At 44.9% G+C, this 24,631-nt stretch overlaps 1 protein-coding gene across 1 annotated transcript; it reads right to left on the bottom strand.

Annotated features, from left to right (window-relative positions):
• BTBD2 (BTB domain containing 2) lies at positions 1 to 21,516 on the bottom strand. The gene is made up of 9 exons (XM_066636537.1): positions 21,299 to 21,516; positions 16,864 to 16,983; positions 15,100 to 15,256; positions 13,894 to 13,999; positions 11,112 to 11,309; positions 6,275 to 6,467; positions 4,644 to 4,731; positions 3,788 to 3,934; positions 1 to 3,294 (listed from the first exon to the last, which is right to left on the bottom strand). The coding sequence occupies exons 2-9, from the start codon at positions 16,944 to 16,946 to the stop codon at positions 3,133 to 3,135; spliced, it is 1,134 nt and encodes a 377-aa protein (XP_066492634.1). The 5' UTR covers positions 16,947 to 16,983; positions 21,299 to 21,516; the 3' UTR covers positions 1 to 3,132.
• Positions 21,517 to 24,631: the final 3,115 nt, after the last annotated feature.

The following is a 24,631-nucleotide window of genomic DNA, read 5'->3' as shown; positions in this document are numbered from 1 at the left end:
TAAAGACACTCCAGCTGCCTTTATTGATTTCCTATTTACAAAACAAAAAGCAGAAAGAGAAGAGTGTGTGTAACAGCATTGAATACATTCACTATATCTGTCAGAGAACAAACTAGCTCCTGAAAACTTGCTGGGAGAGAAGGGTGACATTCTACATTTGAGGCCAGGCCCAGTCAACAGCAGGTTAAGAGCACTGGCATTTGCACCAGGGTCCAAGATCATGAATTATTCAGAAAATGTCCCTTCTAGTGGTCACACATACACCCAAAGTCTAAGTAAGGGGTTGGATTTCAAAAGGAGGCTTGTATAAGGAGTTTTGGCCATACTTTTTCAGGAGCAGAGATTTTTAATAGCCTGTTGCTGCTACTACACAGCCTGTAGATGTGTTTGGAACCCATACAGTGATTATCTTTCAACCTATATACAGAAGACAGGGACTATGTACACAGATTAGGAAACATACCTGGCAGGGAGAAAGCAGAGAGCAGGGTGAGTTGCCCTTTGTATGGAACACAAGTTAAGCAACACTTGTTCCAAGGGAAGGGCACGGGTGCTGCACCTCCTTGTATCAAAGAATAAAAGGTTTTCATGTACAGATTTGGAAGGGGAGGAAAAAGAGGTCACAATAAGACAAAAATGGACCTACTATTTTTACTGGCCATAGCACTGCGCACAAGCATGTGCACAAACAACACTTGTACCTGGGCTCAGGCTGGCACACAATGTTCACATGGAGGTGCATTATCCAAAAGCACTGGCATTTGCTCCAAAGGTGGAGGACCACTGGAGGGTGATTAGCAATTAGTACTAGGTTGAAGCAATCATTTCCTAGAGGGCTCATTCACACAACAAATTTAAACCAATCTGAAAATAGGGCACTGTTTTTCCTCTACCCCAGCAGGACTGTGGGAGAAGATGGTTAAAGAATTCCCATCCCTTCAGAAAATTTCCTGGGCCAGGCACTGTGCTAGTTAAAACAGGTACAAAACTGGCTGGAACACAGACATGGCCTCAGAGTGGCAAAAAGCTACTTGGGAATATTTTTAACATTTCTATTGCAGCACAGGGAGACCTTCCCATGTAGGTAGCTTGCAAACATGCCCAAACACAGAGGTTTGTTTTTCTGCAAACATGATTTCCACAGTTATCGGGACTGGGAACTGTTCTTGAAAAAGCCCTCAATTCTTCTGCATAGAATCCAATCTTCAGAATACTCATTAGTACTCAATCTTGAGCAGAGGCCATGTGTCAATGGAGGTGGAGTGGTCATGTATGGAATCTGTTCACAAGACCACTGCACGGGAACTTCAACCACACAGCATAATAAGAGTGTGGTTGTGTGAATGGGAAAATCAGGGTGAGTTCTGCTTCTAAACGGGCAGCAGCAACCCAAGTGGGTCCACCCACAATTTTCTATTTATTATAAACAAAATAGCACACTGCCGCATTAATGGCATTCAACAAAACCCTCCAGTCCTTCCCAGGTTTAATGATTCTCAGTGAATGCTGAAGGAAGACAAACATGAAAAAATAGAATTAACCAACAGCAAGTTTCGCAGCTTGCTCTGAGAAGGGGCAGAAGAATAAGAAGGTTCTCTTGAACAGAAGCTATACTTGGCAAACAACAGTTGGGAATTACGTCCCTTTAAGAGGGGCACCCTGCAGCTAAAACTTCTGGCATGCACTGCTGTGTTCCATGAGGCACTGAGACTAATGCTGAGCCAAAGCATAACTAGTGAAGGTGAAAAAGCAACCGGCTTTGAAGAGGGGAGAATCTGCCCAGTGCCAAAAATGGCACCACCAGTGTGTGTTAGAACATCTTGGGCACTTGCTATAGCAGCTTGAAGGCAGCATACGTTTCTGTCTATACAAACAGATACATATTTATAGTTTGAGAAGTTCCAAACAAAAGGGGACCATTTATAAAGGGACAAACAAAAACAGAAGTTTTCAAAATTATATCATAACCTCCATGCAAGAGTTGGGAGTTCTGCAAAGCCAGATTAGGTCCACCCCACTCCCATTTGCACACATAGACACAGCACTAGCTTGTTAAAGTTATGCACAGAGAGAGGAAACACAGTTGGAGGGTAAAATGCATTGTTAAGTTGCACTAGATTAGCAGCAGCAGAAAACACACTGAGGATCAGAGTCCAGGGACTTTGGAAGCTTCTCTTATCGCAAGTTCAAAAGGCTGTAACTTGCCTCTTAGTAAAGGCTTCTTCAGGGGAAACAGTCACCCTTTAGAGCATTTAGAAAAATCTACCACATATCCACAGGGGACAAGCAAGGTAGCAAAAACAGACCTTAAGGGCTGATTTACTAGCTCTTGAAGGCTGATTGATTGGCCTTCATCCCTTCAGAGTACAGTATTCTCTGAGCAAGTCAACCCACATGAAACAAGCAAGGCAGCAAAAGCGCACCCTTAAGGACTGATTTCTTGGCTCTTGAAAAGTTGATCTACTGGCTTCCCCCTTAACTCCACCCATAGTCGGACTAGAAATGCAAGATGGTTTGCAACATCAGTTCAACATCAAGGATTGTCTTGAAACGCTGCTTGTGTCATCCAAGAAATTTGTGCTCAACACAAGGTAGTGTACAGAACAACTCCAAAAGAAAGCCACTTGTCTTGGCCAGATTCTTTCCTGGTCACATAGAAAGTGGCAAGTACACTGTGAGAAAGCTTTGCCACTCTGGCAATACTTGCCTAACCACCACCTGAACTTTCTCTCCCCCCCCCCCAACCTGACAGCATGCAGAGGTGAGGAGGGAATTTCTTCAGTGGGGATTGTCTCCTGGCCAAACGATTTCACCACTGCCACCAGAATGGCTAGATGTAAAAGCAGCTACATTCATTGCAATAAAGGAATCGTCAAGTTGGATTACCAAGACAAAATGAAAGGCATTGCTAGCCCCAGCCAAAGTGAGGCCAGTCAACATTCCATCTGTGGGCCTCCTGTATCATCCACACATAGTATGCGCAAACTGTAGCATCCACCCAAATGAATCTCTCTGGTTAGCACACCTCCCATTTGGCATGGTGGGACAGGAGCCAGTGATCTTAAGCTTGGAAGGGCGCATGAGGGGTAGGGAGAAGCCGCATGCCAATCCACTGGCAGATTTCAATGATTCCTATGTGTAGAAGATGATCTCCGGGATCTGTCCATCCTCCACAGAGGTACCATTGTTGTTGCCAGCCGCATAGCAGAAAGTGAAACTGGTCTTGGCACCTGTTGTTGGTGACTCGTGGATCACTTTACGCAGCCCTTTGGTTCCATAGTGGGAATCTGGGCCCTGTATGTGCAATCAAACAAAGAAAAGGGATATATTTTTGCAAGCCAATAAATTACAAAGGGTTGTGACTCCTTTCAGGTCTGAGCTAAACCACAAGAGGGCATCATGTGCATTTTGGGCAGACTTCAGGCTTGCTGGATTTATTTTGGTTTTTTGCCAGAATCCCAAAAATCCAATAACTGGAATCATGTGCAAAACAGTGGCTCAGCATCTGCAAGAATACACTTATGGAACCAATCACACAATCATCCCAAGAATTTGTTGCAAGTACCAGAATTGAGTTCATAATCCCTTCATACTAAGGTCCACACCAGGTTTTCTCCCAAACTTTCTTCATTTCAGTAGCATCCTGCTGCTGCCCCCTCCATGCAAAGTACACCAGCAGTACTCTAAAAATTGGTTTAAGCAAAGTTGCTTTCCTCAGGGTTAACTCCTCTGTTGCATTCAAAGAGAACAGGCAGACAGGCACACGCACATCCCCCCCCCCAAGTACCTTCAATGTTGCACAGGCTGTGTAGCTGACAGTGGGGAGGATCTCCACAGGCTCCTTAAACATAACACGGAAAGTGTTGGAGGATCCATCACAGCTGAATCCAGTGTCATTCTGGCCCAAGACTGTATTGCTGTCTGTGTGAATAATCTGAAAGGGGGAACCAATTCAAAAAACACAAACTAGAAGCTTAGAACATGAATCAATGCAAGTACAGCTCTTCTCTCCCCTGTACATGAACACATGAAGCCGCCTCACATCGACCATCGGCCCATCTAGTTCACTACAGCCTTCTCTGACTAATGGCATGTCTCCCAGGGCTCAGGTAGACAGGAACCTTCCTGAGCCCTGTGAGCACTGAAATCATTGTAACTGTAGATGCTGGGGACTGAATCTGGGACCTTGTGTATGCATAGCAAGTGCTCTACTACTGAGCTATGTCCCTACCCTAATCTTTAGGCTAAGCAAGACTAGAAGGGACAACTTGCCTCTGTCAAGGGCTGAGCAAGTGCCAGCCACTTGGCTCCACCTTCAGCTACGTTTTCTTGTATGTTTTCTGACTATACAGCAGCTGATTCAGCTGCTGATGAACTGAATTCAGCTGATGATTGACTTCAGCTGATGAGTTCATTTTTCCATTCACATACACCACTCATGATTTTGCTTACTTTTTAATCACTTCCAGTTGTTTTCTATTGTCATCCAGTTGGATAACACATGTTATCCAAACACTTACAGAAATGGGCATGTTTCTTTGTGTTAATTAGATTTAGTGAAAGTATTTGAATATTTTACACTTGATGCCTCTTGTCATTCTTACCCACATGCTCATAAATGAAAGTCTGCAAAAATTTTCTACCTGGATATTTACTTGATAATCCGTTGGGCCATGTATCGATCCATACAACCCAAAGCCAACTATAAATATCCTCTTGTTGACAGAAAACCTGGGAAAGGAGACACATTAAGAGAAAGACTCAACAGAAAGGCAAGCTGGTAACATCAGCAGAAACAGCACACTAGTTGTATCGGCTAGAACCTCCCTCATTGACAGTGGTGCACCTGAGGGGGCACGGGAACAAATGCCCTGGGCGCCGTGTCACTGTGCCGCCATCCACACTTCCGCCCCACCTCCCTCACACCACTCAGGGCAAAAGCCCAGAGGTGTTCTGAGGGCTGGGAGGCAGTGCACTGCCACCCTGACCCTCCAGAGGCCTTCTAACGGCCTCGGAAAGCCTCAAAACCCACTTCCAATTTCACGGAGGCAACCAGAAGTTACCTTTAAATGGGCTTAGAAGGCATTCCGAGGGCTGGAGAAGCCTCCCTGGCCTTCAGAGGGCCTAAAAACGTTACTTTCAGTTTCCTGTGAAACCAGAAGTGGGTTTTTTTTTTTAACGCTCCAAGGCATTTAGAAAACTACCAGAGGGTCAAGGAGGCAGTGCGCTGCCTCACTAGGCCTCCGAAAAAGAGGCAGGGGGTGGCAGCCTGCTGGTGCAGGGGGCAGCAACCTGCAGTCTTGGCTCCGGGCGCTACCTGGGCCAGGATTGCCACTGGTCCTATCCAGACTCTGAAACTAAAAATGGAAGAGCAGCACTGCTGGACCAGACCAAAGAGTGAAACTAGTTCAGCATTGCATTTCCAACCAGGAAATGGTGCTTCCTGGCCAGTACGGGATATGAAGGCAACAGTCATCTCCCAAGATTATGTCCCAGCAAGTGGGATGAAGGGCATACAGCCACTGAACAAAAAGGTTCCACCTAATTATCATGATTAACAGTTGTTGATGAACCCTTTCTTTTGCGTAATCCATTTTAACAGCCATTTAAGCCCACAGCCACAACCATACAGTAGCGACTTCCATAAATTAATAATGCATTGTGGCAAGGACTTGCTTTTATTTGTCCAGAATTTCTTGCCAGTCTGTTTCACTGCGTAACCCAGAACATGGAGTATTACAATATGGAGAAAAACTCTCCCTATCCACTTCCTTCGCACCAAGCATCATCTTATAGACGTTTACCATGCCCTTCTTTTAGTCATCTTTTTTCTAAACCAATTTACCACTCTTTCTGCACCTGCCCCAAATCTCGGAACACCTAGTGCTCATGACTACATTCCACAGTTAAATCCTAAGCTGCATGCCACCATTTCAAAATAAAATCAAACAACATATGACCAAACATGCTCATCCTCATGAAGAAGTCAAACATTTGGGGGGAAGGGATTAGTTAAATGGTTCTGCAAGAGTTTAATGAGTAGATCAGTCAACTCAAGCTTGAGTTGATTATTAATTTAATTAATTGGTAATCACTAATTTTGGTGGGGATGATCACAGACAATTTTCTGAATAGAGAGCACAAAGTTTCTTTGTGCAGGGCAGGGAGCAGTAAAAACCAAGTCAAAATTGTGGACCACTGTCTGTTCAAGAACACAGCCACCTCTCAACCAGTTCAAAGCTACAGGTTGATGAAGCAACACTGGAAAGCCAACCTGATCCGGTCACTGGTCCCACTGTACCCCCAGCGGCTCTCCACTTGTTGGAAGCGGTTGATGCTGCACTCCTTCCCTCGCAAGCAGCAGCGGGGTCGGTCAATGAACTCCACCCGTGGCTTGGGGTTGACAGTGAAGTGAAGGAACAGACTGACCACTTCACGGTCAGTGAGGATGCCTGACTGAGCTGGTCCTAGAGAAGTCAGCAGAAGACAGTGGCAGTTCTCAGCATTATTTTCCATTTATTTATGAATTTAACTCAGGACATCATACATAGTTGTTTCCTCCTGCATCCCATTTTAATCTCAAAACAATCCTGTGAGATAGGTTAGAATGAATGCCCCAGAATCACCCACAGAGCTCCTGGCTGAGAAAGGATTTGAATCCAGGTGGTCTCCCTTGCTCTAATTCCACACTGTGTTATGCTCCAATTTCTAACAGACAGGAAAAGGAGTACAACACCAGAAATACGTGGACCACTTTCACACTTCCTTAATCAGTTTTGCAATTAATCCCTGAAAACCTTAACATGTCACCCAGCTACATCAACAGCCAGAAACAAACTCTTTTGCAGTTTCCAAAGTTGGCCTGACTGCTCATATGGAAGAGACTTACAGCCCAATCCTACTGTGCTAAACTGCTTGTGGAGTGAGTGTTTGTTTACCACTTCCACATTAAGCCCCACGTGCAGCAGCCCCAATGACCGAGGTAAGCAATTAAGGGGGTGGATGGGGGTTGTTCAGGTCTGCAAAGTGGGTGGTTTGGAGGCAGCAACATCCATCAAATCCAAACCCCCTTCCCAGACCCAATCCTCTGATATGGGTCCAAGTGGACTTGCACCAGCAGTTTCAATGGCATGGATCTGAGTAGGCTTATCTCAAGGTAAGGGAATGAATATTCCTTAATTCCCCCAGGTAAGGGAATGAATATTCCCTTACCCAAAAGAGACCTCCGGGACTGCTCCTCCCCCACAGGATGCAGCACAAGTCTTTTTGGTGTGGCTACATCGGGGGTGGGGGGTGGATGAGGATGTTAGTTCAACATCCTGAACCCTCTCCATCCAGGAAATTTTTGAATTGTTACTTTCCAAGTGTGTTGAAAACTCCTTCATGGACACTCCTTGTCCCCAGAAGAGCTCAGAGTATAACAGTGCCTAGGCATCTTTGAGACAAGCCACAACAGTTCAAACTAGTTTGAATTTGCAACATAGATTATTCTGCTTGGAGAAAGTGCTTACAAAAACAAGCACTGGAAATCAAACCTGCAAACATTTTCTGCTCCAATTTTCACTCAGGCTGCAATCCAAAACTAATTTATTTGCAAATAAGTTTCTCTGGAATTCATGGGCTTTATTTACAGGTGCACAGTGTTATGCAACAGTTATGCAGAGGGACTTTTTTGTCTTAACCATTATGTGTTTTGAAAATCAGTGTGAAGTTCAGCTTGCATAAACTGGAAGTTTAAAGAGAGGCAGCAATCACAAATAGATATTTGTACAGATATTTAGGCATTAACAGGGTCTGCTCAGGATGTATAGGTATGTGTCTCATGGGAAAAACCAAAATAGCACTTTCTTGCCTGTTCAATTCCTGGTGAATGACTGACTATGGCCAGGACTAGCTCAGTCTTACACTTGCCCAAAATTTACCACCTGAAGTGTTTATCTCACAGGCACATTTCCAGGCTGTGGAACACTCCAAAATATTTGCTCAGAAGGGAGGGTGGAACACAACTGTCAATCTGTTAAAATGAATTACCACTGCAGAGCACAGATTTTTCAAATATTGCATTGGAACATTCATCTGGAGCAGTGGTTCACAAACTTTGAAGGAGCTTTACTCCCTCAGTAAGTTCTTGTGGGGGAGGGACTAGGGCAGTGACATGATTCCCAGGATCGTGTCGCTAAGGGCGGGTGCTTGTGACTTACATCATGTTGGCAGGGCTGCAGCAAGCTGCAGGAGCTGTGGGGAGCCCTGCACAGCCCTCCACAGCACTCCCCTGAGGCCTGGAACGTTTGGAAACAGCAGGAGCAAAGCGCCTCCTGCAAAACGGAAGTGCTTTGCACTCACTTTTTCCAAATGCTCCAAGCCTCGTGGAGTGCTGTGAAGGGCTGTGCAGGTCTCCCTGCACCTCCTGCAGCAGCCCTGCCTACATAATGTAAGTCACAAGCACCCCCCTTGTTCCCCCATATGGATGTGATACTGGGGATCGCTTCCCTGCCTCTCCCCTTCCCCTGCCCCTTAAAGGGACGGGGGAACCTTTACACGAACTGGTGGGTCACGGCCCACCAGTTTGAGAACAACTGTTCTGGAGATTATGGCTAATGGAGTGGCCAAGAAACAGAGCAACACCCAAGAGGGTATTGGTAGAAGATTTACTCCACGGTAATCTAGAAGGTGCTATACCCATGTGTCTATTCAGTTAATAACTTTTATCTCTTTGCACTATTCAGATGTGACGACCCCTTCGCTTAAATGGGAAGACCCAATTATATAACATGAAGCTGGCTTGTCTTGGGTAGTCAGTGTGGCTTTGCCATTACCAGCATGTAACCTGCATGTCCACAGAAAAGCTTAACCTAAGTTGTGGGTTGAAAGTGACAGTCTGACTAACACCTCAGTGTTACCTCAGTGAGACCCTAGAACAGTCATTTTCAACCACTGTGCCCTGGCACACTGGTGTGCCGTGAAATTTTGAGGGAGGGTCATTTATTAGTAGGGCCATTGGGAGATGTGAGCCCCTCACCAACAGCATGGTGTGCCTTGTCAATTGTCAAAAGACTGATGGTGTGCCTTGACAATTTTTGTACCTTGTTAGTGTGCCGTGAGATGACAAAGGTTGAAAATCACTGCCCTAGAACCTCTCCTCAGCCATGGTCAGTTGGATGAGCTTGACCACTCAGGGGTGCTGGTGTTTTTCTCTTGGTATATTAGAACAATATACCAAACTGGTTTGATGAGAAGGGAAGTTAACCTCTCAAAACTCCATCCACCAGATTTCATGGTATTATAGCACCAAAGGCTTTAGGGGCAGAGAGGAGGACTTGCAACAATCTATCATGATTCCATCCCCCTGTCCAGTGGTCACTAAGTTTTGAGAGTTTGCTCCTGAGGGTGGAGAAAAAAGACAGGATAGGGATTCTGCTAGTGTAGAATAGTCTCACTGCCTGAGTCGGCTGCAGAGGTCTTGGAAGTGATGTTGGCATTCCCCAGGATCTTGGCCCTGGGTGACTTCAGTGTCCACACTGAGGTCCCCAATAATGATGCAGCTGAGGATTTCATGGTAGCCATGACAACCATGGGCCTTTCTCAGGTTATATCTGTCCATATGCATCAGGCTGGTCACACACTGCGCTTGATTTTTCTCCTCTGGGCAATTGGTCTGCTGATGGTGAAAGAGACTCTAACTCCATTATCATGGTCCAATAATTACTTGATAGCGTTTAGGTTCACTGTGGTTTCTGACTTCTGTGAGGGTGGGGGAACCTATTAGTAAGTTCTGCGACCAGAAGCTTATAGATTCAAACAGATTCCTAATGACTCCGGGAAATTTGCCATTCTTGCTCAAGGTTTTCAAGTGTACTGCAGTGATCCAGCTTTAGTGGTTCCTGAAGGAATCTGATTATTTGGATCCTTTTCAGTTCAGTTTTAGGCCTCAGGTTCACAACTGAAACAGCCTTTGTTATTGACCTATACCAGAAACCAGACAGGGGAAGAGACTCTCTGTTTTGCTGAATCTTCTCCTTCTGGACTGTGTCTCTAGGATAGGGATAAGAGGTTTCTACGGTGGCTCCAATCCTTCCTGGTGGACAGGTTCCAGTACATGATACAGAAGGACTCCTGGTTGCGAACATGGCCTTGGCTTATGGTGTCCTGTTCTATTCTGCTCCCTGTGCTTTTTAACGCCTGTGTGAAACTGCTGTGAAGGGTCATCTGTAGATTTGGGAATAGCTGTCGCACAGTTCGGTATTATGTAGATGACAGAAATGAGAGATGGAGCAAGGCATCATCAGCCTTTTTTTTTACTAGCCCATTGCCCACAAGTAGCTCTGGGGGCAAAGACAGCGTGAAAGGAACAGAGAAAACAACTCTCTTCCTTAGATAGTATACAGCAGGGGTGCTCACACTTTTTTGGCTCAAGAGCTACTTTGAAACCCAGCAAGGCCCGGAGATCTACCAGGGGGGAAGGAAGCGTCTGACAGACACCCCCTTTAATGTATGGAGCCCCTGCTGGAGTCTAGTCAGTTTCGTTGCTGCATGCCTGAAGAGCAGCTAAATTGTCAGTTTCAGTGTCAGTTTAGCTAAATATGTCAGTTTCGTCTACTGACTAGAGGAAACTGACATATTAACGGTTTGGAGAGACAGGGCTCCGCGATCTACTCATTTTGCCTCGCGATCTACCGGTAGATCGCGATCCACCTATTGAGCACCCCTGGTATACAGTATATATGCTCTATATAGTATATAGCTATAGATATACTATACTGCCTAGAGATCTTCACTCACCCCAAGTGAGATTTAAATTACATTAAATCTCTTAAGCATCTTAAGTATTTTTCAGGCTTTAGAAAGTCAGAACTTAAAAGCAGTGGTCTCCTGAAACCAAAACAGAACCTTAACTGTTGACAGAAAATAGAAAAATATTCTGCTTGGGATCTATTCTCCCAGTCCTTGCAAGACAAATAAAAAAACCCCAAGTGACAGAGAACCACTATGGAATCAAAACAAACCACCACTCAAGATCCCTTATGTTCTATCAAAAGATTAACTTTGCTCTGCCCTGCTAGGAAAAGAGCAAGTTACTCACACTTCTAAGATGCTCTTATCATTCCAGTTACCTGCAGCGAACTCTTCAATTGTCATCAAGGGGAAGCGGATCAATGACAGTGCCTTGCCAAGGGCCTTTCGTTTGTTTTCTGGAATCACTTGCAGTTGCTGCCGCTGGCACTCAGCCTCTGACCACCGAACAACTGCATTGAAGAGACGCACTTCCCGGATGCCTAGAGTGTCCCGCTCCAGGACAGCCACGAGTGTGTCTGCAGAACAAGGACAGTGTTGTTAGCTACAGGTACCAACCCCCATGAATTTTGTGTAAGGCAGCAAACTGGGAGGGAGGAGGCACTGGTATTTTGCTCTTTACCCAGGAAAGAAATGAACTCTGCAGCATTGGTGGTTTTCGCAATGCTCTACCTTTGAAGGAATTTCCTCATGTCAATTCATCTGCTGAGAAAGCCTTGTGTTAAGATGATTCTAGGGCAAAAATCCATTGATATGGTATACTTTCCAGGACTACTAGGCCTCACTGATATCCATTTGAACTCAGACTGCACATCCAAGAACAAAACAGCAGCCCTTGGGAACGGATCAAAAGTTGACCTAATCCAATATCCTGTTTCATACCAACATGCTTCAAGAAGCCTATGAGCAGGGAATATATGTCTCATCCCTCCCTTGTCCTTTGCTCCCTGCACCATTCAGGGGTATTACTGCTCTATAAACAGAGACTCCATTTAGTCATAATGCCTAAATGCCATTGATAAACCACCACAAAAAGCCCTGCTGGATTAGACCTATATGAGTCAAACTATTCCAGCATCCTGCTTCCTAAAGCAACCAATCAGATGCTCCAAGAGAAGCCCACAAGCAGAGCATGAATGCAACACTTCCCTTGGCAGTGCTTTTCAGAGAACGATTGGTAGTGGCAAGCAGGTTTGCCTTTCAGAGATGTTTGCCTGCCATTAGTGAAGCTCCTGGTGTTGGCTGATAATTTACACTTGATGGGAGAATAACTGGTTCTTCTTCTTCCTTTTCTTCTTTTTCTTATTGCTTTTCAACAAAAGTTCACAAAGTGGTTACAGAGAAATAACTAATGGCTTCCTGTCCCAAAAGGGCTCACAATCTAAAAGATGCAAAAAACCAGCAGACAGCCACTAGAAAAAACACTGCTGGGGTGAGGAGGGCCAGTTACTCACCCCCTGCTAAATAAAAGAGGAGCACCCACTTGAAAAAGTGCCTCTTATCAAATTAGCAAGGGCAGTAACAAAAGCAACACAAAAACACTTTCCCTCCTTAAGTTCATCTCAAATGAAGAAATCTGGGAGGAAAAGCAGCCATGAGTTTGTGCATCAGATGGTACTGAAAATTGATTCTTGGACTGGGTACTCAGAGACACCTCATTCTTTCACTCTAACTGTATGTTTGCCCACATTCCTATGCCACTATGTCCTGGCTCTGACAGGTCAGTCATGAGGTTAAAATCCAAAACAAAGCAGATTTTGCCCAGTCGGGTCTGCTCACACACGCTCAGGCTAAGTTAATGCTGATGAATTTCTCCATCCAAGTTGAAATGGGGGGAGGGGGGAACTGCACGTATGGCAAGCAAGGAGCCACCCCCATATTCACTGTATTCTTTCCAGAAGCTGCCAGCTCTGCCCACATATAGTCCAGTCTACATTTGCCTCTGCTCTGTGTGGCTTAAAGGAATTTAGCAGCACAAACCAGTCATTTGTTGGCAACTGTTCATCTTTGTAAGACAATGGGTTTTGCAGCATTCCTCCGGGTGACAGCAAGGACAAAACGTACTTTCTGTCACTTGATGCAAATGCCCAGTAAGGGGCACAGAGATAAAACTTAGCCAGCATTAGTTCCCACAAATAGCAGATGAAGTGGTTCGTCTGCATCTAGGCCATGCCATGCTGAACTACAGGTGAAACAAACTCTCACTTAATTCTCAGTTAATTCTTTACAAAAACTAAATGAAGCCTATTATTATTATCATTATTATTATTATTATTATTATTATTATTATTAAATGGTTAGTTCAGATGGACTGCCACAACCATTGCTTATGAGAATTAAACCAAAGTCTCAATTCCTGGGCTCACAAACTGCTTCCAAAGGAAGAATTACTTAACTCCATGGTTGGCTGTACATGTTGCTTAAAAACACCCATCCACCCCTAAAATCCTGGATAAAGAATAGTCGGATTTGGAAACTTGCAAAGTTAAGAAGATTGTAAAAACTGCAAATGAAAGTTGCATCATTTGGGAAGTTTGAATAACAGGTTGGTATCTGCCCTCTATGATAGTGTTTTTGTTTTGTTGTTTTATTCTGGTCTAAATCAACCCTCAATAGTTTTATCTTTTTATTAGCTATTTTGTTTATTTTTACATTGCAAATTTTATTGTTGGAATTTTATAAGACACCTTGGACATTGGTCTAGCATGAGAAAGACAGGATATAAATTTTTTAAATAAATAAAATGATATATTCTATTTTGGTATCATGCAGAGGACTAAGGAGCTAAGCAGGGCATTGAAAGCCCTGCTCTCCAGCCACTAGACAGTTTTTATTCAGCTATCTTTCTGGCTTCAGAGAGGTCATCAGCTGGTATTGTCCTGTGTTACAGCCACAGGGGCTAGAAACATAATTTTTTAAAACTGAAAATCAAGATTCTCAAGAAGCTCTAGTACCATATTCTCTGCTTTTTCTGAGCTACCACACAGTCAGTCAGTCAGTCAGTCTCTCTCTCTCTCTCTCTCTCTCTCTCTCACACACACACACACACACACACACACACACACACACACACACACACACACGAGAGAGAGAGGTACTTACCCAGGTCAATATCTGTAAACCCTTCTGCATTGATGGCATCAGAAGTGTTCTTATCTATGTTCTCCAGACAGAGGCTTGCCAGTTGAGGCTCATCAAAAAGTCTGGCCTAAGATGCCGGAATCAAATGGCATGAAAAATAAGTGAGTGCACGGGTGAAGGGTTGGTCTGGACTGTTCACTCACACTTTTGTACAGAAGTACCTCCCTGACTCTCCAGCAGTGAGGGTAGGCTTGTATGCAGCAAAGACAAGAGGAATATTTTACATATTTATACCCCACCTTATGAAACAGATTCACACACAATAAAATCTACCATTGCAATAACATTTTAAGGGCTGGCAGATATAAAAAACAATCAAGAGATTCATTCCCCTCGGTTTTCTACAGCAAGACTTAATCTTTCTCAGTCTGGGAAACAGAGGCACTTGGAAAGGAGTAAAGCAGCTCAAGGCTATAAAGTCTATATAAATGTGGTAGAGAGGTCAAGAAGTTAATTATGTGGTGTGTTAAAAAATGCTTGTGGATTATTTTAGCATGGCCACAAGTAATATTCCCTGTAAGGGGTCTGAGTCACTATGTGCCCCCCCCCTTTGCTTGCTGTAAGGTGGGGCAGGGTGTCTTCTGGCATTTTGCAATGACATACTGACTTACAGTTCAGCATAGCTCCAAGTGCCATGGACACAAAACTTGGGGGAAACAATGGCAAGAGAGATAGATATTTAGGCAGGTCAGATTTTGTGATGCAGCAGCATGCAGGAAAGGCTGGAGGGAACTACAACATCAGCCAACTCAACACAGTGTTTTGAGGTGCAGTGCTCTGGTGGTTGCTTGCTTTGTTATCCCAAAAGCTGGCAGAAAGCTGCTGCCCAGTGAATCTCTAAGGTGATAGTAGGAGCAGCCACCAACCAATAAGACTTTGCTGCCTCAGTTGTGCAGTACTATGGTGACTGTTCATTCCAACCTCCTCTCAACCTTTTAGCTTTAAGAAAGAAACACGAAAATCACTGCACTGATAGCATGCCATGGAAACCCATGGCACTGCTAAGGTGGTTGCCCATCCCAACAGCAGATGTTTGTCAACCTACAGGAGTGGGGGAGAACAGGTCAGGTAGCTGGTGATCTCCCCAACTATCTCTCCAATTATTTACAAATCTGGGAGATATGACATACAGATAAGGGTAGCCAAGAGCAACAGATTAAAACTTACCTGTGTTAAGAGCATGAATGCATTATCAGCTCGAAGATTTTTCTTTAAGAACTCCACGCAGTGAGCTTCGAGGGCAGGGACTGCATACTTTTTAGCGGTGTAGAGAGTCGTCATTACAGTCTCTGGTCCAATCTGAACTTCATCTGAATAAAGAAACCTGGAAAAAGGAAGGAAAGGAAAAGGAATCTAAAATTGCTGTGATAAACCAGTATTTTAACTAGAGAAGATGCAACACTTCTATGGAACAAATTAGCTGTCATGTACAAAGGCCTTCCTATGCCCACTAAACAGAAAAGGATTCTGCATTTGTACCCGACTCTGTTCTCTTCCAAAAAACTCAGCAGAAGAAGCTTATTGTCTATTCATAAACAGACATTTAAGGCATTATCACTGAAGCTTAGATGCCTCCCTCCTCTTTCAGCCATCCTGAGAATTAGAAAACTTACAAACAGACCTCTTTGGATGAGGTGTTCCATACTGGACAGCACTGGTGAATAAAATTCAGGATATACATCCTGAAATCCTTTTAGGAACTAGATCTCCATTAAGATATGGTTTGAGTTTCTGTGGATTACAACTTTCTTGTATTCTCACCTTCTTGATTATCTTAGTGTGGCACTAAAAGCCAAAGACATAGTAGTTATATAATTTAATTCACTCAATTCACTACACAAAACATAAGACTTTCACCAATTTCAGTGAATTTTTTAAAAGTAGAATTTTAGACAATCTTGCCATCAGAGTTGTGTAATTTTTGAAAAGGAACATACTAGCTTTCCTTCACTACTCTTCACTCCAATTTCCCAACACCTTATCACTTCATTTGTACAATTCCTTTCTCTTCTTCCACATCCCCATTAACAGATTACTGTATTTTATCCTGTTCTTACCACAGGAGCTACGGAAAGCACACACATCCTCAGAACTATACTGTAAGGTATGTTACACTGAAAAGAGGTGACCAGAACAAAGCTATCCAGTGACATTGAAAGGCTGATAAAAGAATTTCAATCTGGGTCTCCCAATTCCAATCCACTATTCCAAAAAGCACAAGACTCTATCTTTTAAGATTATCCAGGGCTTTAAAGTGTTTGTGCGTGTGTGTATAAATAAATGGATTTATACCCCACCATTCTTAAACACAATAGTCAAACATGAGCAAATAAACTTGAAGTCCAAAATGCAATTTAGGCATAGTAGATACAGTAAATACATAAAACATCGGTTTAAACTACATAATATGATCTTTCTTATGGTGATAAAGCCATACTAAAAAGGTTTTGCAGAAGAGGGCAAAAGAAGCCAAGCAGGTTTCCTTGAGGTGAGCATTCCACAGCTGTAGGTTCCCAAGCTCACACCTCAGAGAAGCAATACTTTTTGCAGATACAACAACAAAAATGGTATGATAAATCTTCTTTCTGAACTACTACCATATACATTAATTCAAAGGTCAAGTCAGTGTTTTAGGAGCCCCTGGAAGCAACTCTTGAAGACAGCTTGAAATAAATAAGTACTGAAAAGTACATTTGCTCAGTGACTAGCAAGAAGAGAAGGAGATTATAAAGAGTGCTGTAAGGAGACAGAGGCTGAGTTACAAAGATACAGACTAAGAATTGGAAAATCCAAAAAGTTTTCTTTACAGGCATGAGAACTAGAACCTTTTTTGGTTAAAGTGAAAGGTTGTAGTTGCTCCATTCAGCCCTACATATGACAGACGGCCTTGGAAACTGCATTACTTCTACAAAAAAGAAAGAAGCAGCTTACTTCAGCAAGGCGAGGAAAGCAGCTGGTTCCACATCAGGAAGTTCTATCTCGGTAGAAGTCGTGGCCATACCACCATTGAACATAGCGTCAAAGACGGCACTGCCCACAGCCAGTACAAACCTGACATTAAAAACAAAAAACAAAAGAATCCTGCATTTACTTGATTCCAATTTGTGTCTCCATTCTTCCATTTGTTCTTTCTACTGCCTGCCCAACCCACAATAAGTTTTGCAATAACCATATTACACAGCAGATGCTCCAAGTCATCCTCCTCTTCCAAGTTTCTTGCACACAGGTCATAACTGGGTGATTACAAATTGCTGGGTATTTTTTCTTTAAATAAATCAGGTTTCAATCAAGTTTTAAAAATATCTGTGTGTCCCACATGTCAAATAGTAGCCAGACTTCAAAGCATGCAAAAATGACTTGGATTTAAGTTCCACCTTCAACAGGATCCAAGCACAAAACAGCAACTTAGGGGATGGACACAGACTTCAAATTAAGGAACAGGGTGTCTCTGAACACATGCTAGCACTTTGTTCTAGGTCTAAGACTTTGTTCTCAATACTGTAAATGAACTCACAGTCCTTCCATACAAAAATTCATTCTGATTCCTCCTCCCGCCCAGTTTTATTTCAGCAGTCTAATTAAGAAAGAAGAAAAAGGCCTTGTGTTGTTACTATTGTTGAAAACCTGGGACCCTTGCTAAAACTGTTGCAGATCACTCAGAGATCTACTAGCTTTCTACATTCTACTTTCTGCTTACCTTAATATAACCCAGGGACCAATCCTATCCAGCTTTCCAATGCCAATGCAGCTACAATTCATTCCAAGATAAGGGAACAAAAGTTCCCTTACCTTGAGGAGGCCTCTGTGACTACCTCCCCAGGATGCAGCGCATGCCTCATTGGCATAGTTGTATCAGCACTGGCAAGTTGGACAGGATTGGGCTCCCAGATTTAAAACAATCAAACTGAATGTTCTACAAACATATTAAAGGCTACTCTCAAACTCTTAAGACTGCTTGTACAACCCACTATCGAAGACACAGAATCAAAAGACTTTTTCTAAGTAAACAACAAACCAGGATAAAAATTTGCAACTTCTGAGATCTAGAATGATAAATACAAAGCAATAAGTCACGTGTTACTTTTATTGTGCAAATTCTTAATATATAGACTATCAACCAAACATAGCATGGTCATTTATTTTCCATGTCATGGAAACAAAAACAAAAACTCTGTCCTGCCTTGCAACAACAAGCCCTGCCTTCTGGAAAGGTTGGGGCAGTTGAAGTACAATCCTATACATATTTATGCACAACAAAGTACAGTTGTGTTAATACAATGTAAACATGTTTAGAACTCAAGTCATCTTTACATGTATAAAAAGACTGCCAAATAGAACTTATTTGTGCAACACTCTCTCCCCTTAAACACAGAGACACACATCTTGCAACATAAAAGGTTTGCTGACTGCACCACCAGAGATTTTGGATGATGCTCATATTGTTACAGATATGTGGCTCTTCCATTCATTATGGGGCCACGTGGGTTACAATTCGAACATAAACAGACTAAAAGTATAAGAACAGTAAAACCAATAATAAAACAAACAACGGTACTATAAACGCTCTACTGTATTTAGTCATAAATCTAAATGCTTTATTATATCAACCAATTTGTACATTGGAAACATGATTTAAATCAATTTAAATTAAATTAAATCAATTTAAATGATTTAAATTAAGATGGTGGAATGCCTCAACAAAGATAGAATATCAAAACACATAGACAAACAAGCCTTGCTGAGGGAGAATCAGCATGGCTTCTGTTAGGGTAAGCCTTGCCTCACTAACCTTATAGAATTCTTTGAAAAGGTCAACAGGCGCGTGGATACGGGAGAACCCATGGACATTATGTATCTGGACTTTCAGAAGGCGTTCGACACGGTCCCTCACCAAAGGGTACTGAAAAAACTCCACAGTCAGGGAATTAGAGGGCAGGTCCTTTCATGGACTGAGAACTGGTCGAAGACCAGGAAACAGAGAGTGGGTATCAATGGGCAATTTTCACAATGGAGAGAGGTGAAAAGCGGTGTGCCTCAAGGATCTGTCCTGGGACTGGTGCTTTACAACCTCTTCATAACTGACCTGGAGACAGGGTTGAGCAGTGAAGTGGCTAACTTGCAGACAACATCAAACTTTTCCAAGTGGTGAAGACCAGAAGTGATTGTGAGGAGCTCCAGAAGGATCTCTCCAAACTGGCAGAATGGGCAGCAAAATGGCAGATGCGTTTCAATGTCAGTAAGTGGAAAGTCATGCACACTGGGGCAAAAATCGAAACACATATAGGCTAATGGGTTCTGAGCTGTCTGTGACAGATCAGGAGAGAGATCTTGGGGTGGTGGTGGACAGGTCGATGAAAGTGTCAACCCAATGTAAGGTGGCAGTAAAGAAGGCCAATTCTATGCTTGGGATCATTCGAAAAGGTATTGAGAACAAAACAGCTAATATTATAATGCCGATATACAAATGGCTCCTGGCCCACCCCCTAATTAGAAGCCAGGGGCTCCAGGACCCTCCACAAATTACACTGTGCAAATTAAATAACACAGGGGCCAGGACATAGTAAGAAATGAAAAACATATATCTGACGCAGCAAACAGCTCTACACCAAGTCAGCCAAACCAAGCCCAGTGCAACAGCTGGGATGGGCAGCAACTCTCTGGAAACTTCTGTACACAAACTACATGCACCACTACCACCAAGCTATGGCCCCACTCATAACTAGCAGTGTAGACAAGGAATTATAGTGCATGAAATTGCAAGTTCTTATTAAGTACGTTCCTCTTTAGTCATGGGCTGCAAGAGAACTGTCCACAGCATCTCTGAACATCCCAGGCATAATATGCTTTCCAGGCTCTCAGCTACAAAATTCTCAAACTCCTCTCTCCCACTCCATTGTGCCCTAAGACCCACATTTCTCCACAGCTTTCCCAATATGTCCTCTTCTGCTCAACAGCACCACCACCCCAATCATATCCATCCCACAACTCCCACACTCCAATCCTCTCTCAAGCCAACAGCCCCCCACCAATGCTAGCTTCAAGTCTCCCAACTCTTCATAGCCCAGTGCACCTCTTCCTGTCTTACAGCCTCTTATCTTTCCACACCCAAATATAACTTCCCTACCCACACCTTGCCTCTTAGTCTCATAGTTCTCAACCCAACTTCACAGAATCCCTTAGCACCCAATGGTTCTCAAACTTTAGCACCAGGACACACTTTTTAGAATGAGAATCTGTCAGGAAGTGCCATCATCATCACCAGAAGTGCCATCATCAAGCAGGACCATTTTTAACTATCCCAAAGGCTACAATCCTATCCACACTTACCCAGGAGTTCCATCGACTATCATTGTTAAAAGCATGTACATAGCAGCCTGTTCAAAGTACAGATGTGTAATGTTCCCCCAAATGCAGTAGAATACTATGGCAGCATCAAGTCTAATATATTGAAATAAAATATTGAAATGAATGAGGACCCACCTGAAATTGGCTCATGACCCACCTAGTGGGTCCTGACCAACAGTTTGAGAAACACTGCCTTAGTCTCATAGTTCTCAACCCAACTTCACAGAATCCCTAAGCCCAAACCTGTTCACCCCAACAGTTCCTGTGACACAGCCCCCTTGCCCCACAGCTCCCCCTATCATCCTCAAGCCCTCGCCATCCCCCTCTTACTGTCTCACACCACTTCACAGCCTCCCACCCCCTTAGCACATCCATCCCTCAAACACTTAATCACCTGCTAGCCCTCCAACCTGTCTCAATCCCTACAGCCCCTCCATCAACCCTCAAAACCACACAAACTTCCAACTCCCATTCTCTCAGACCCCCCATGGTGTGTCAACAGTGACAAACCTCACTCATTCATTAGACCCCCTCCCAGTCTCTCATTCCCCTCACCAGTGACACCCCACCATCCCCTCCCCTCCCCCCATTCCCTCAGCCCCACTGAGAGCCTCCACAGACACTCTCGCAGCCTGATTAACGCCCTCTCTCAAGTCACACCCTGTGTAGACCCTTTCTCAGCCCCCCAGCCCTATAACCCCCAATTCATAGCCTCCCACCCCTTATCACATCCATCCCTCAAACACTTAGTCACCTGCTAGCCCTCCAACCTCTCTCAACCCCTACAGCCCCCCATTCATCCCTCAGTGCCACACACCCCACAAACACCAGTCCCATTCTCTCTGATACCCCATTGTCAAGCCCTGCAGCCCCCTTCATTCAGTCACTAGACCCCAACCCCAACCTCATTCTCCTCACCAGTGACAGCCCCCATCTCTCAGCCCCCCCGCCCCAGTCTCATTCCCCTCCCCCGTGACCCCTCCCCCGTGACCTCAGCCCCCCAGACCCTCTGCAGGCTCACCGGTGGGCGGGGACGCGCTGGGCCCCGGCGCGGCCCTTGCCCACCAAGAAGTGGACGTCGCTGAGCACCTCGTTGTTGAAGAGGAAGGCGAAGCGCTCCTGCACGGTGGGCTTCGTGGCCTGCCAGTTGTAGGCGGGCTCGCGGCCCAGCGCGGAGGGCGAGCAGGGCGACGGGCAGGCGGGCGCGCTGGAGGGCACCAGGGCCGCCGTCAGCGGGGCCGGGGCCGCGGCCAGCGGGTTCCCGCCGCCCGCCGCGCCGTGGTTGTGCGTGGGCCCCGCGGAGGAGGCCTGGGGCGGCGGCGAGAGCAGCAGCAGCGGCCCGCCGTTGGAGCAGGGGGGCGACGGCGGGGGCGGCGGCGCGGGCGGCAGCGGCGCGTTGCCCGGCGCCTGCGGGGCCGAGGGGAGGGCGGGCGGAGACAGGCCGCCTCCGCCGCCGCTGCCCACGGGCCCGGCTCCGGCCGCCATCTTGCGCGGCGGCGGCGGCGGCGGCTGAGGAGGGGCCGGCGGCAGGAGGGGGCGGACGACGATGACAACCAGGAGGAGGCCCGAAGGCGGGCGAGGGGAGCGGCGCAGGCGGCGGCAGCAGCCCTCGCAGCCGCGGCCCATGAGCGGGCAGGGGGGACGCCCGGGAGGCGAGGCCAGGCGCGGCGTGCGAGGGAGGAAGGAGGGGCGCTGCCGCCGGCGAGGCCGGCCGCAGCCTCCTCTGCGCTCTCGCGGCTGACAGGCAGACAGGCGAATCGGGCCCGGGAAGAGCGTCCGCGCAGGGCTGCTCGGAAGGAAGGCCCGGTCCAGACAGTGGCGCTGACTCCCAGGAAAGTGGGGCTGGGGGGCAGCCTAGGCCCCCTCTCACTTCGGCCTGGGGCGAGGGGGAGGGAACTGCTGTTATCGGGGATGTGGGGAGGCACAGCCTCCCCTGTGTGGTGGAGGGGGAGGCAGGAGAGGCGCAGCCTCCCCCCCCGGAGTCCTTCAAAAAGCGCCCCCGTGTGAGGTGTGCAAGCACACACCACCCACACGCAGAGCACACCTCACACGCCAGGGGTGGCACTTTTCGAAGGACTCCAGTAGGGAGGCTCTGCCTCACATCCCTGGCCGTTATCATTATCATTAAGAATAGTGGTAGCCCTTTCTCAGCAAAAGCATCCACAAAGTGGTTTACAGGGAAAACCAAGTAACTAAATGGCCCACTGTCCCAAAAGGGCTCACACTCTAAAAAGATGTAGACAACCACCACCAGCGTCCACTCGGCAAAGACAGTGTGCTGGGGAAAAGAGAGACCATTACTCTCCCCCCCCCCCCGTTAAATAGAAGGGAAGAACCCTTGGAAAAGTACCTCTTTGCCCTGTTAGTAAGGTATGAAAAAGAGCTTTAAAGCTTAAATCCTTAAAAGAGTTAAAAATTTATAATATTGATAAGAGGAAGGTAGGCACATAACCTCACTTCAGAATACAGGGTGTTTCTATGAGAGGGGGGAATTTTGTCTTAGGTTAGCAAGGTGTCGGAAGGACTTCATAAATATATTTCTCACTTTGCTATTCATTCATTTACAAAGCCACGTATCATTAAAAACATCTCCGCTTGGCAAGGAGTTTTATGGGGCTGGTGAAGGAGGTAGTATTAGAAAGAAATTTTATTATATTCTAAAAGAATTAGGAATTCTCATTTTGTTAAGAAGATGCAGTGAACTTTCATTCTGAAACAGAACAATTAACCCAATCCATTGCATGGTTACTTACAGTAGTCACACTGCATTCATTAGGACAGACACACAAGTGAACAGTACAGTACGTATTTGAAAAATGTACATGTATATGATTAAAGTGAGTAAATCTTTAAAATAAGGAGCGCAACACTGCGGTCTTGCAATTCCATTCATCAAGGGTTCAGCCTTTTTTTTTTAACTTGTGATCTATGGCTGGGAGCCAGTTAACTTTTTTTATACAGTACTGTGGTCTTGAGCAACCTGTAGTGACCATTTTTTGCTTGCCCTGCTGGTGGATTTGGAGAGTAAAATGGTTCTATTAAAACTGCTGTTTATCACATTTTCTCTCTTGCTATGACTAACTTACATGGCTGAACGAATTTTTCTCCCTGTGCCCTTAATAAGAGAACACTTTAAATATGAGAAAATGCACCCAACTAAATACTTTGTGGATGTGTGGTTTGTAGAACATTCAGTTTCAAAACATTCACTTTCTCCCAATCACTATAAAACTTATCTTTAAGCTGTAATTTAGGCTATTGAATTGTGAAAGATATTCTTCATTAAAAATAATTTTCATATGGTGCCTAGATCATTATTTCTCAGACTTAATAGCAGTGGTATCAAGTTTATTTATTTTCCTGAACTAAGATTATAAATTTCAAGTGTAAGAGCAGAGAAGTCCACTTCATTGTTAACATAAGTGGTAGTGTTCTGGTCATACCAACTCTGTGCACAAGTAGTTGCATTTCTGCAGCTGGAGCAGAAAGTCACATCCAAAGCACAGACTTAACATTACTGTCCTCCAGCAGAGGCAGACTGGAGGGAGGCAAGACTAGAGCAGTGACTGATGCACAGAAACACAATGGGTCAGCCTCTTCAGAGACACAGAAGGCTGACTTTCCCTCACACCCAGTTCAGATAGCAAATCCACTTTCCTTCCTGTGGCTGATGAGTGATACATACAGAGTATTTTGAACACTGAAAAGAATCTTAACTTAAAGATGCAAACTGGTTACATAGAATATATTTTTGGTTGATTCCTTGAACAGCTGCCATGACTCAGGGTGGAACAGAGATGTTTCATATGCCAGGGTCATTAGTTACTTTTTGGGAAATACAGTGTGACATCAACCTTTCTGCCATCCCCAGCATTTTAACATGACTCATCTGCCTTTGGATGGATTTTTCAACTTCATATAAGATTTGGGGATGTTTGGCTAAGGTGACCAAACTTGCAGCTGACAGTGTGCCAGAAGTGTAAAGATTGAGAAACTAGAGTCCCAGAAAGCTTGTGACAGTATGGAGAGAACCAACAGGTGATATCAAATAGTTGCTGAATGAATAGGTGGAAATATTAGTAGCTAGCAAAATCCTCAAGTGGTAGAAGTGTTACCACTCTTGATTATATTCTCTCCTCAAGGTCAAGACCATGCACATGGTTCCCCACCCCAGCCACAATTTATCTTCACAACCACTCTGAGGTTCAGCAGATAGTAAGGTCATCCAGTGAGCTTCCATGGTTAAGTGGAGATTTGAACCTGATCTCCCAAGTCATAGTCTAAACATCTACCACTACATCATGCTGGCTGTATGCCTGTGGTAATCTTTAATTTTTTGCCATATACAAGGGCT

The sequence above is a fragment of the Tiliqua scincoides genome, chromosome 8 (assembly GCF_035046505.1).
Source record: "Tiliqua scincoides isolate rTilSci1 chromosome 8, rTilSci1.hap2, whole genome shotgun sequence".
Taxonomy (NCBI): Eukaryota; Metazoa; Chordata; class Lepidosauria; order Squamata; family Scincidae; genus Tiliqua; species Tiliqua scincoides.
The sequence above is the reverse complement of the archived record's forward strand: the minus strand, read 5'-3'. Positions and strand labels throughout refer to the sequence as shown.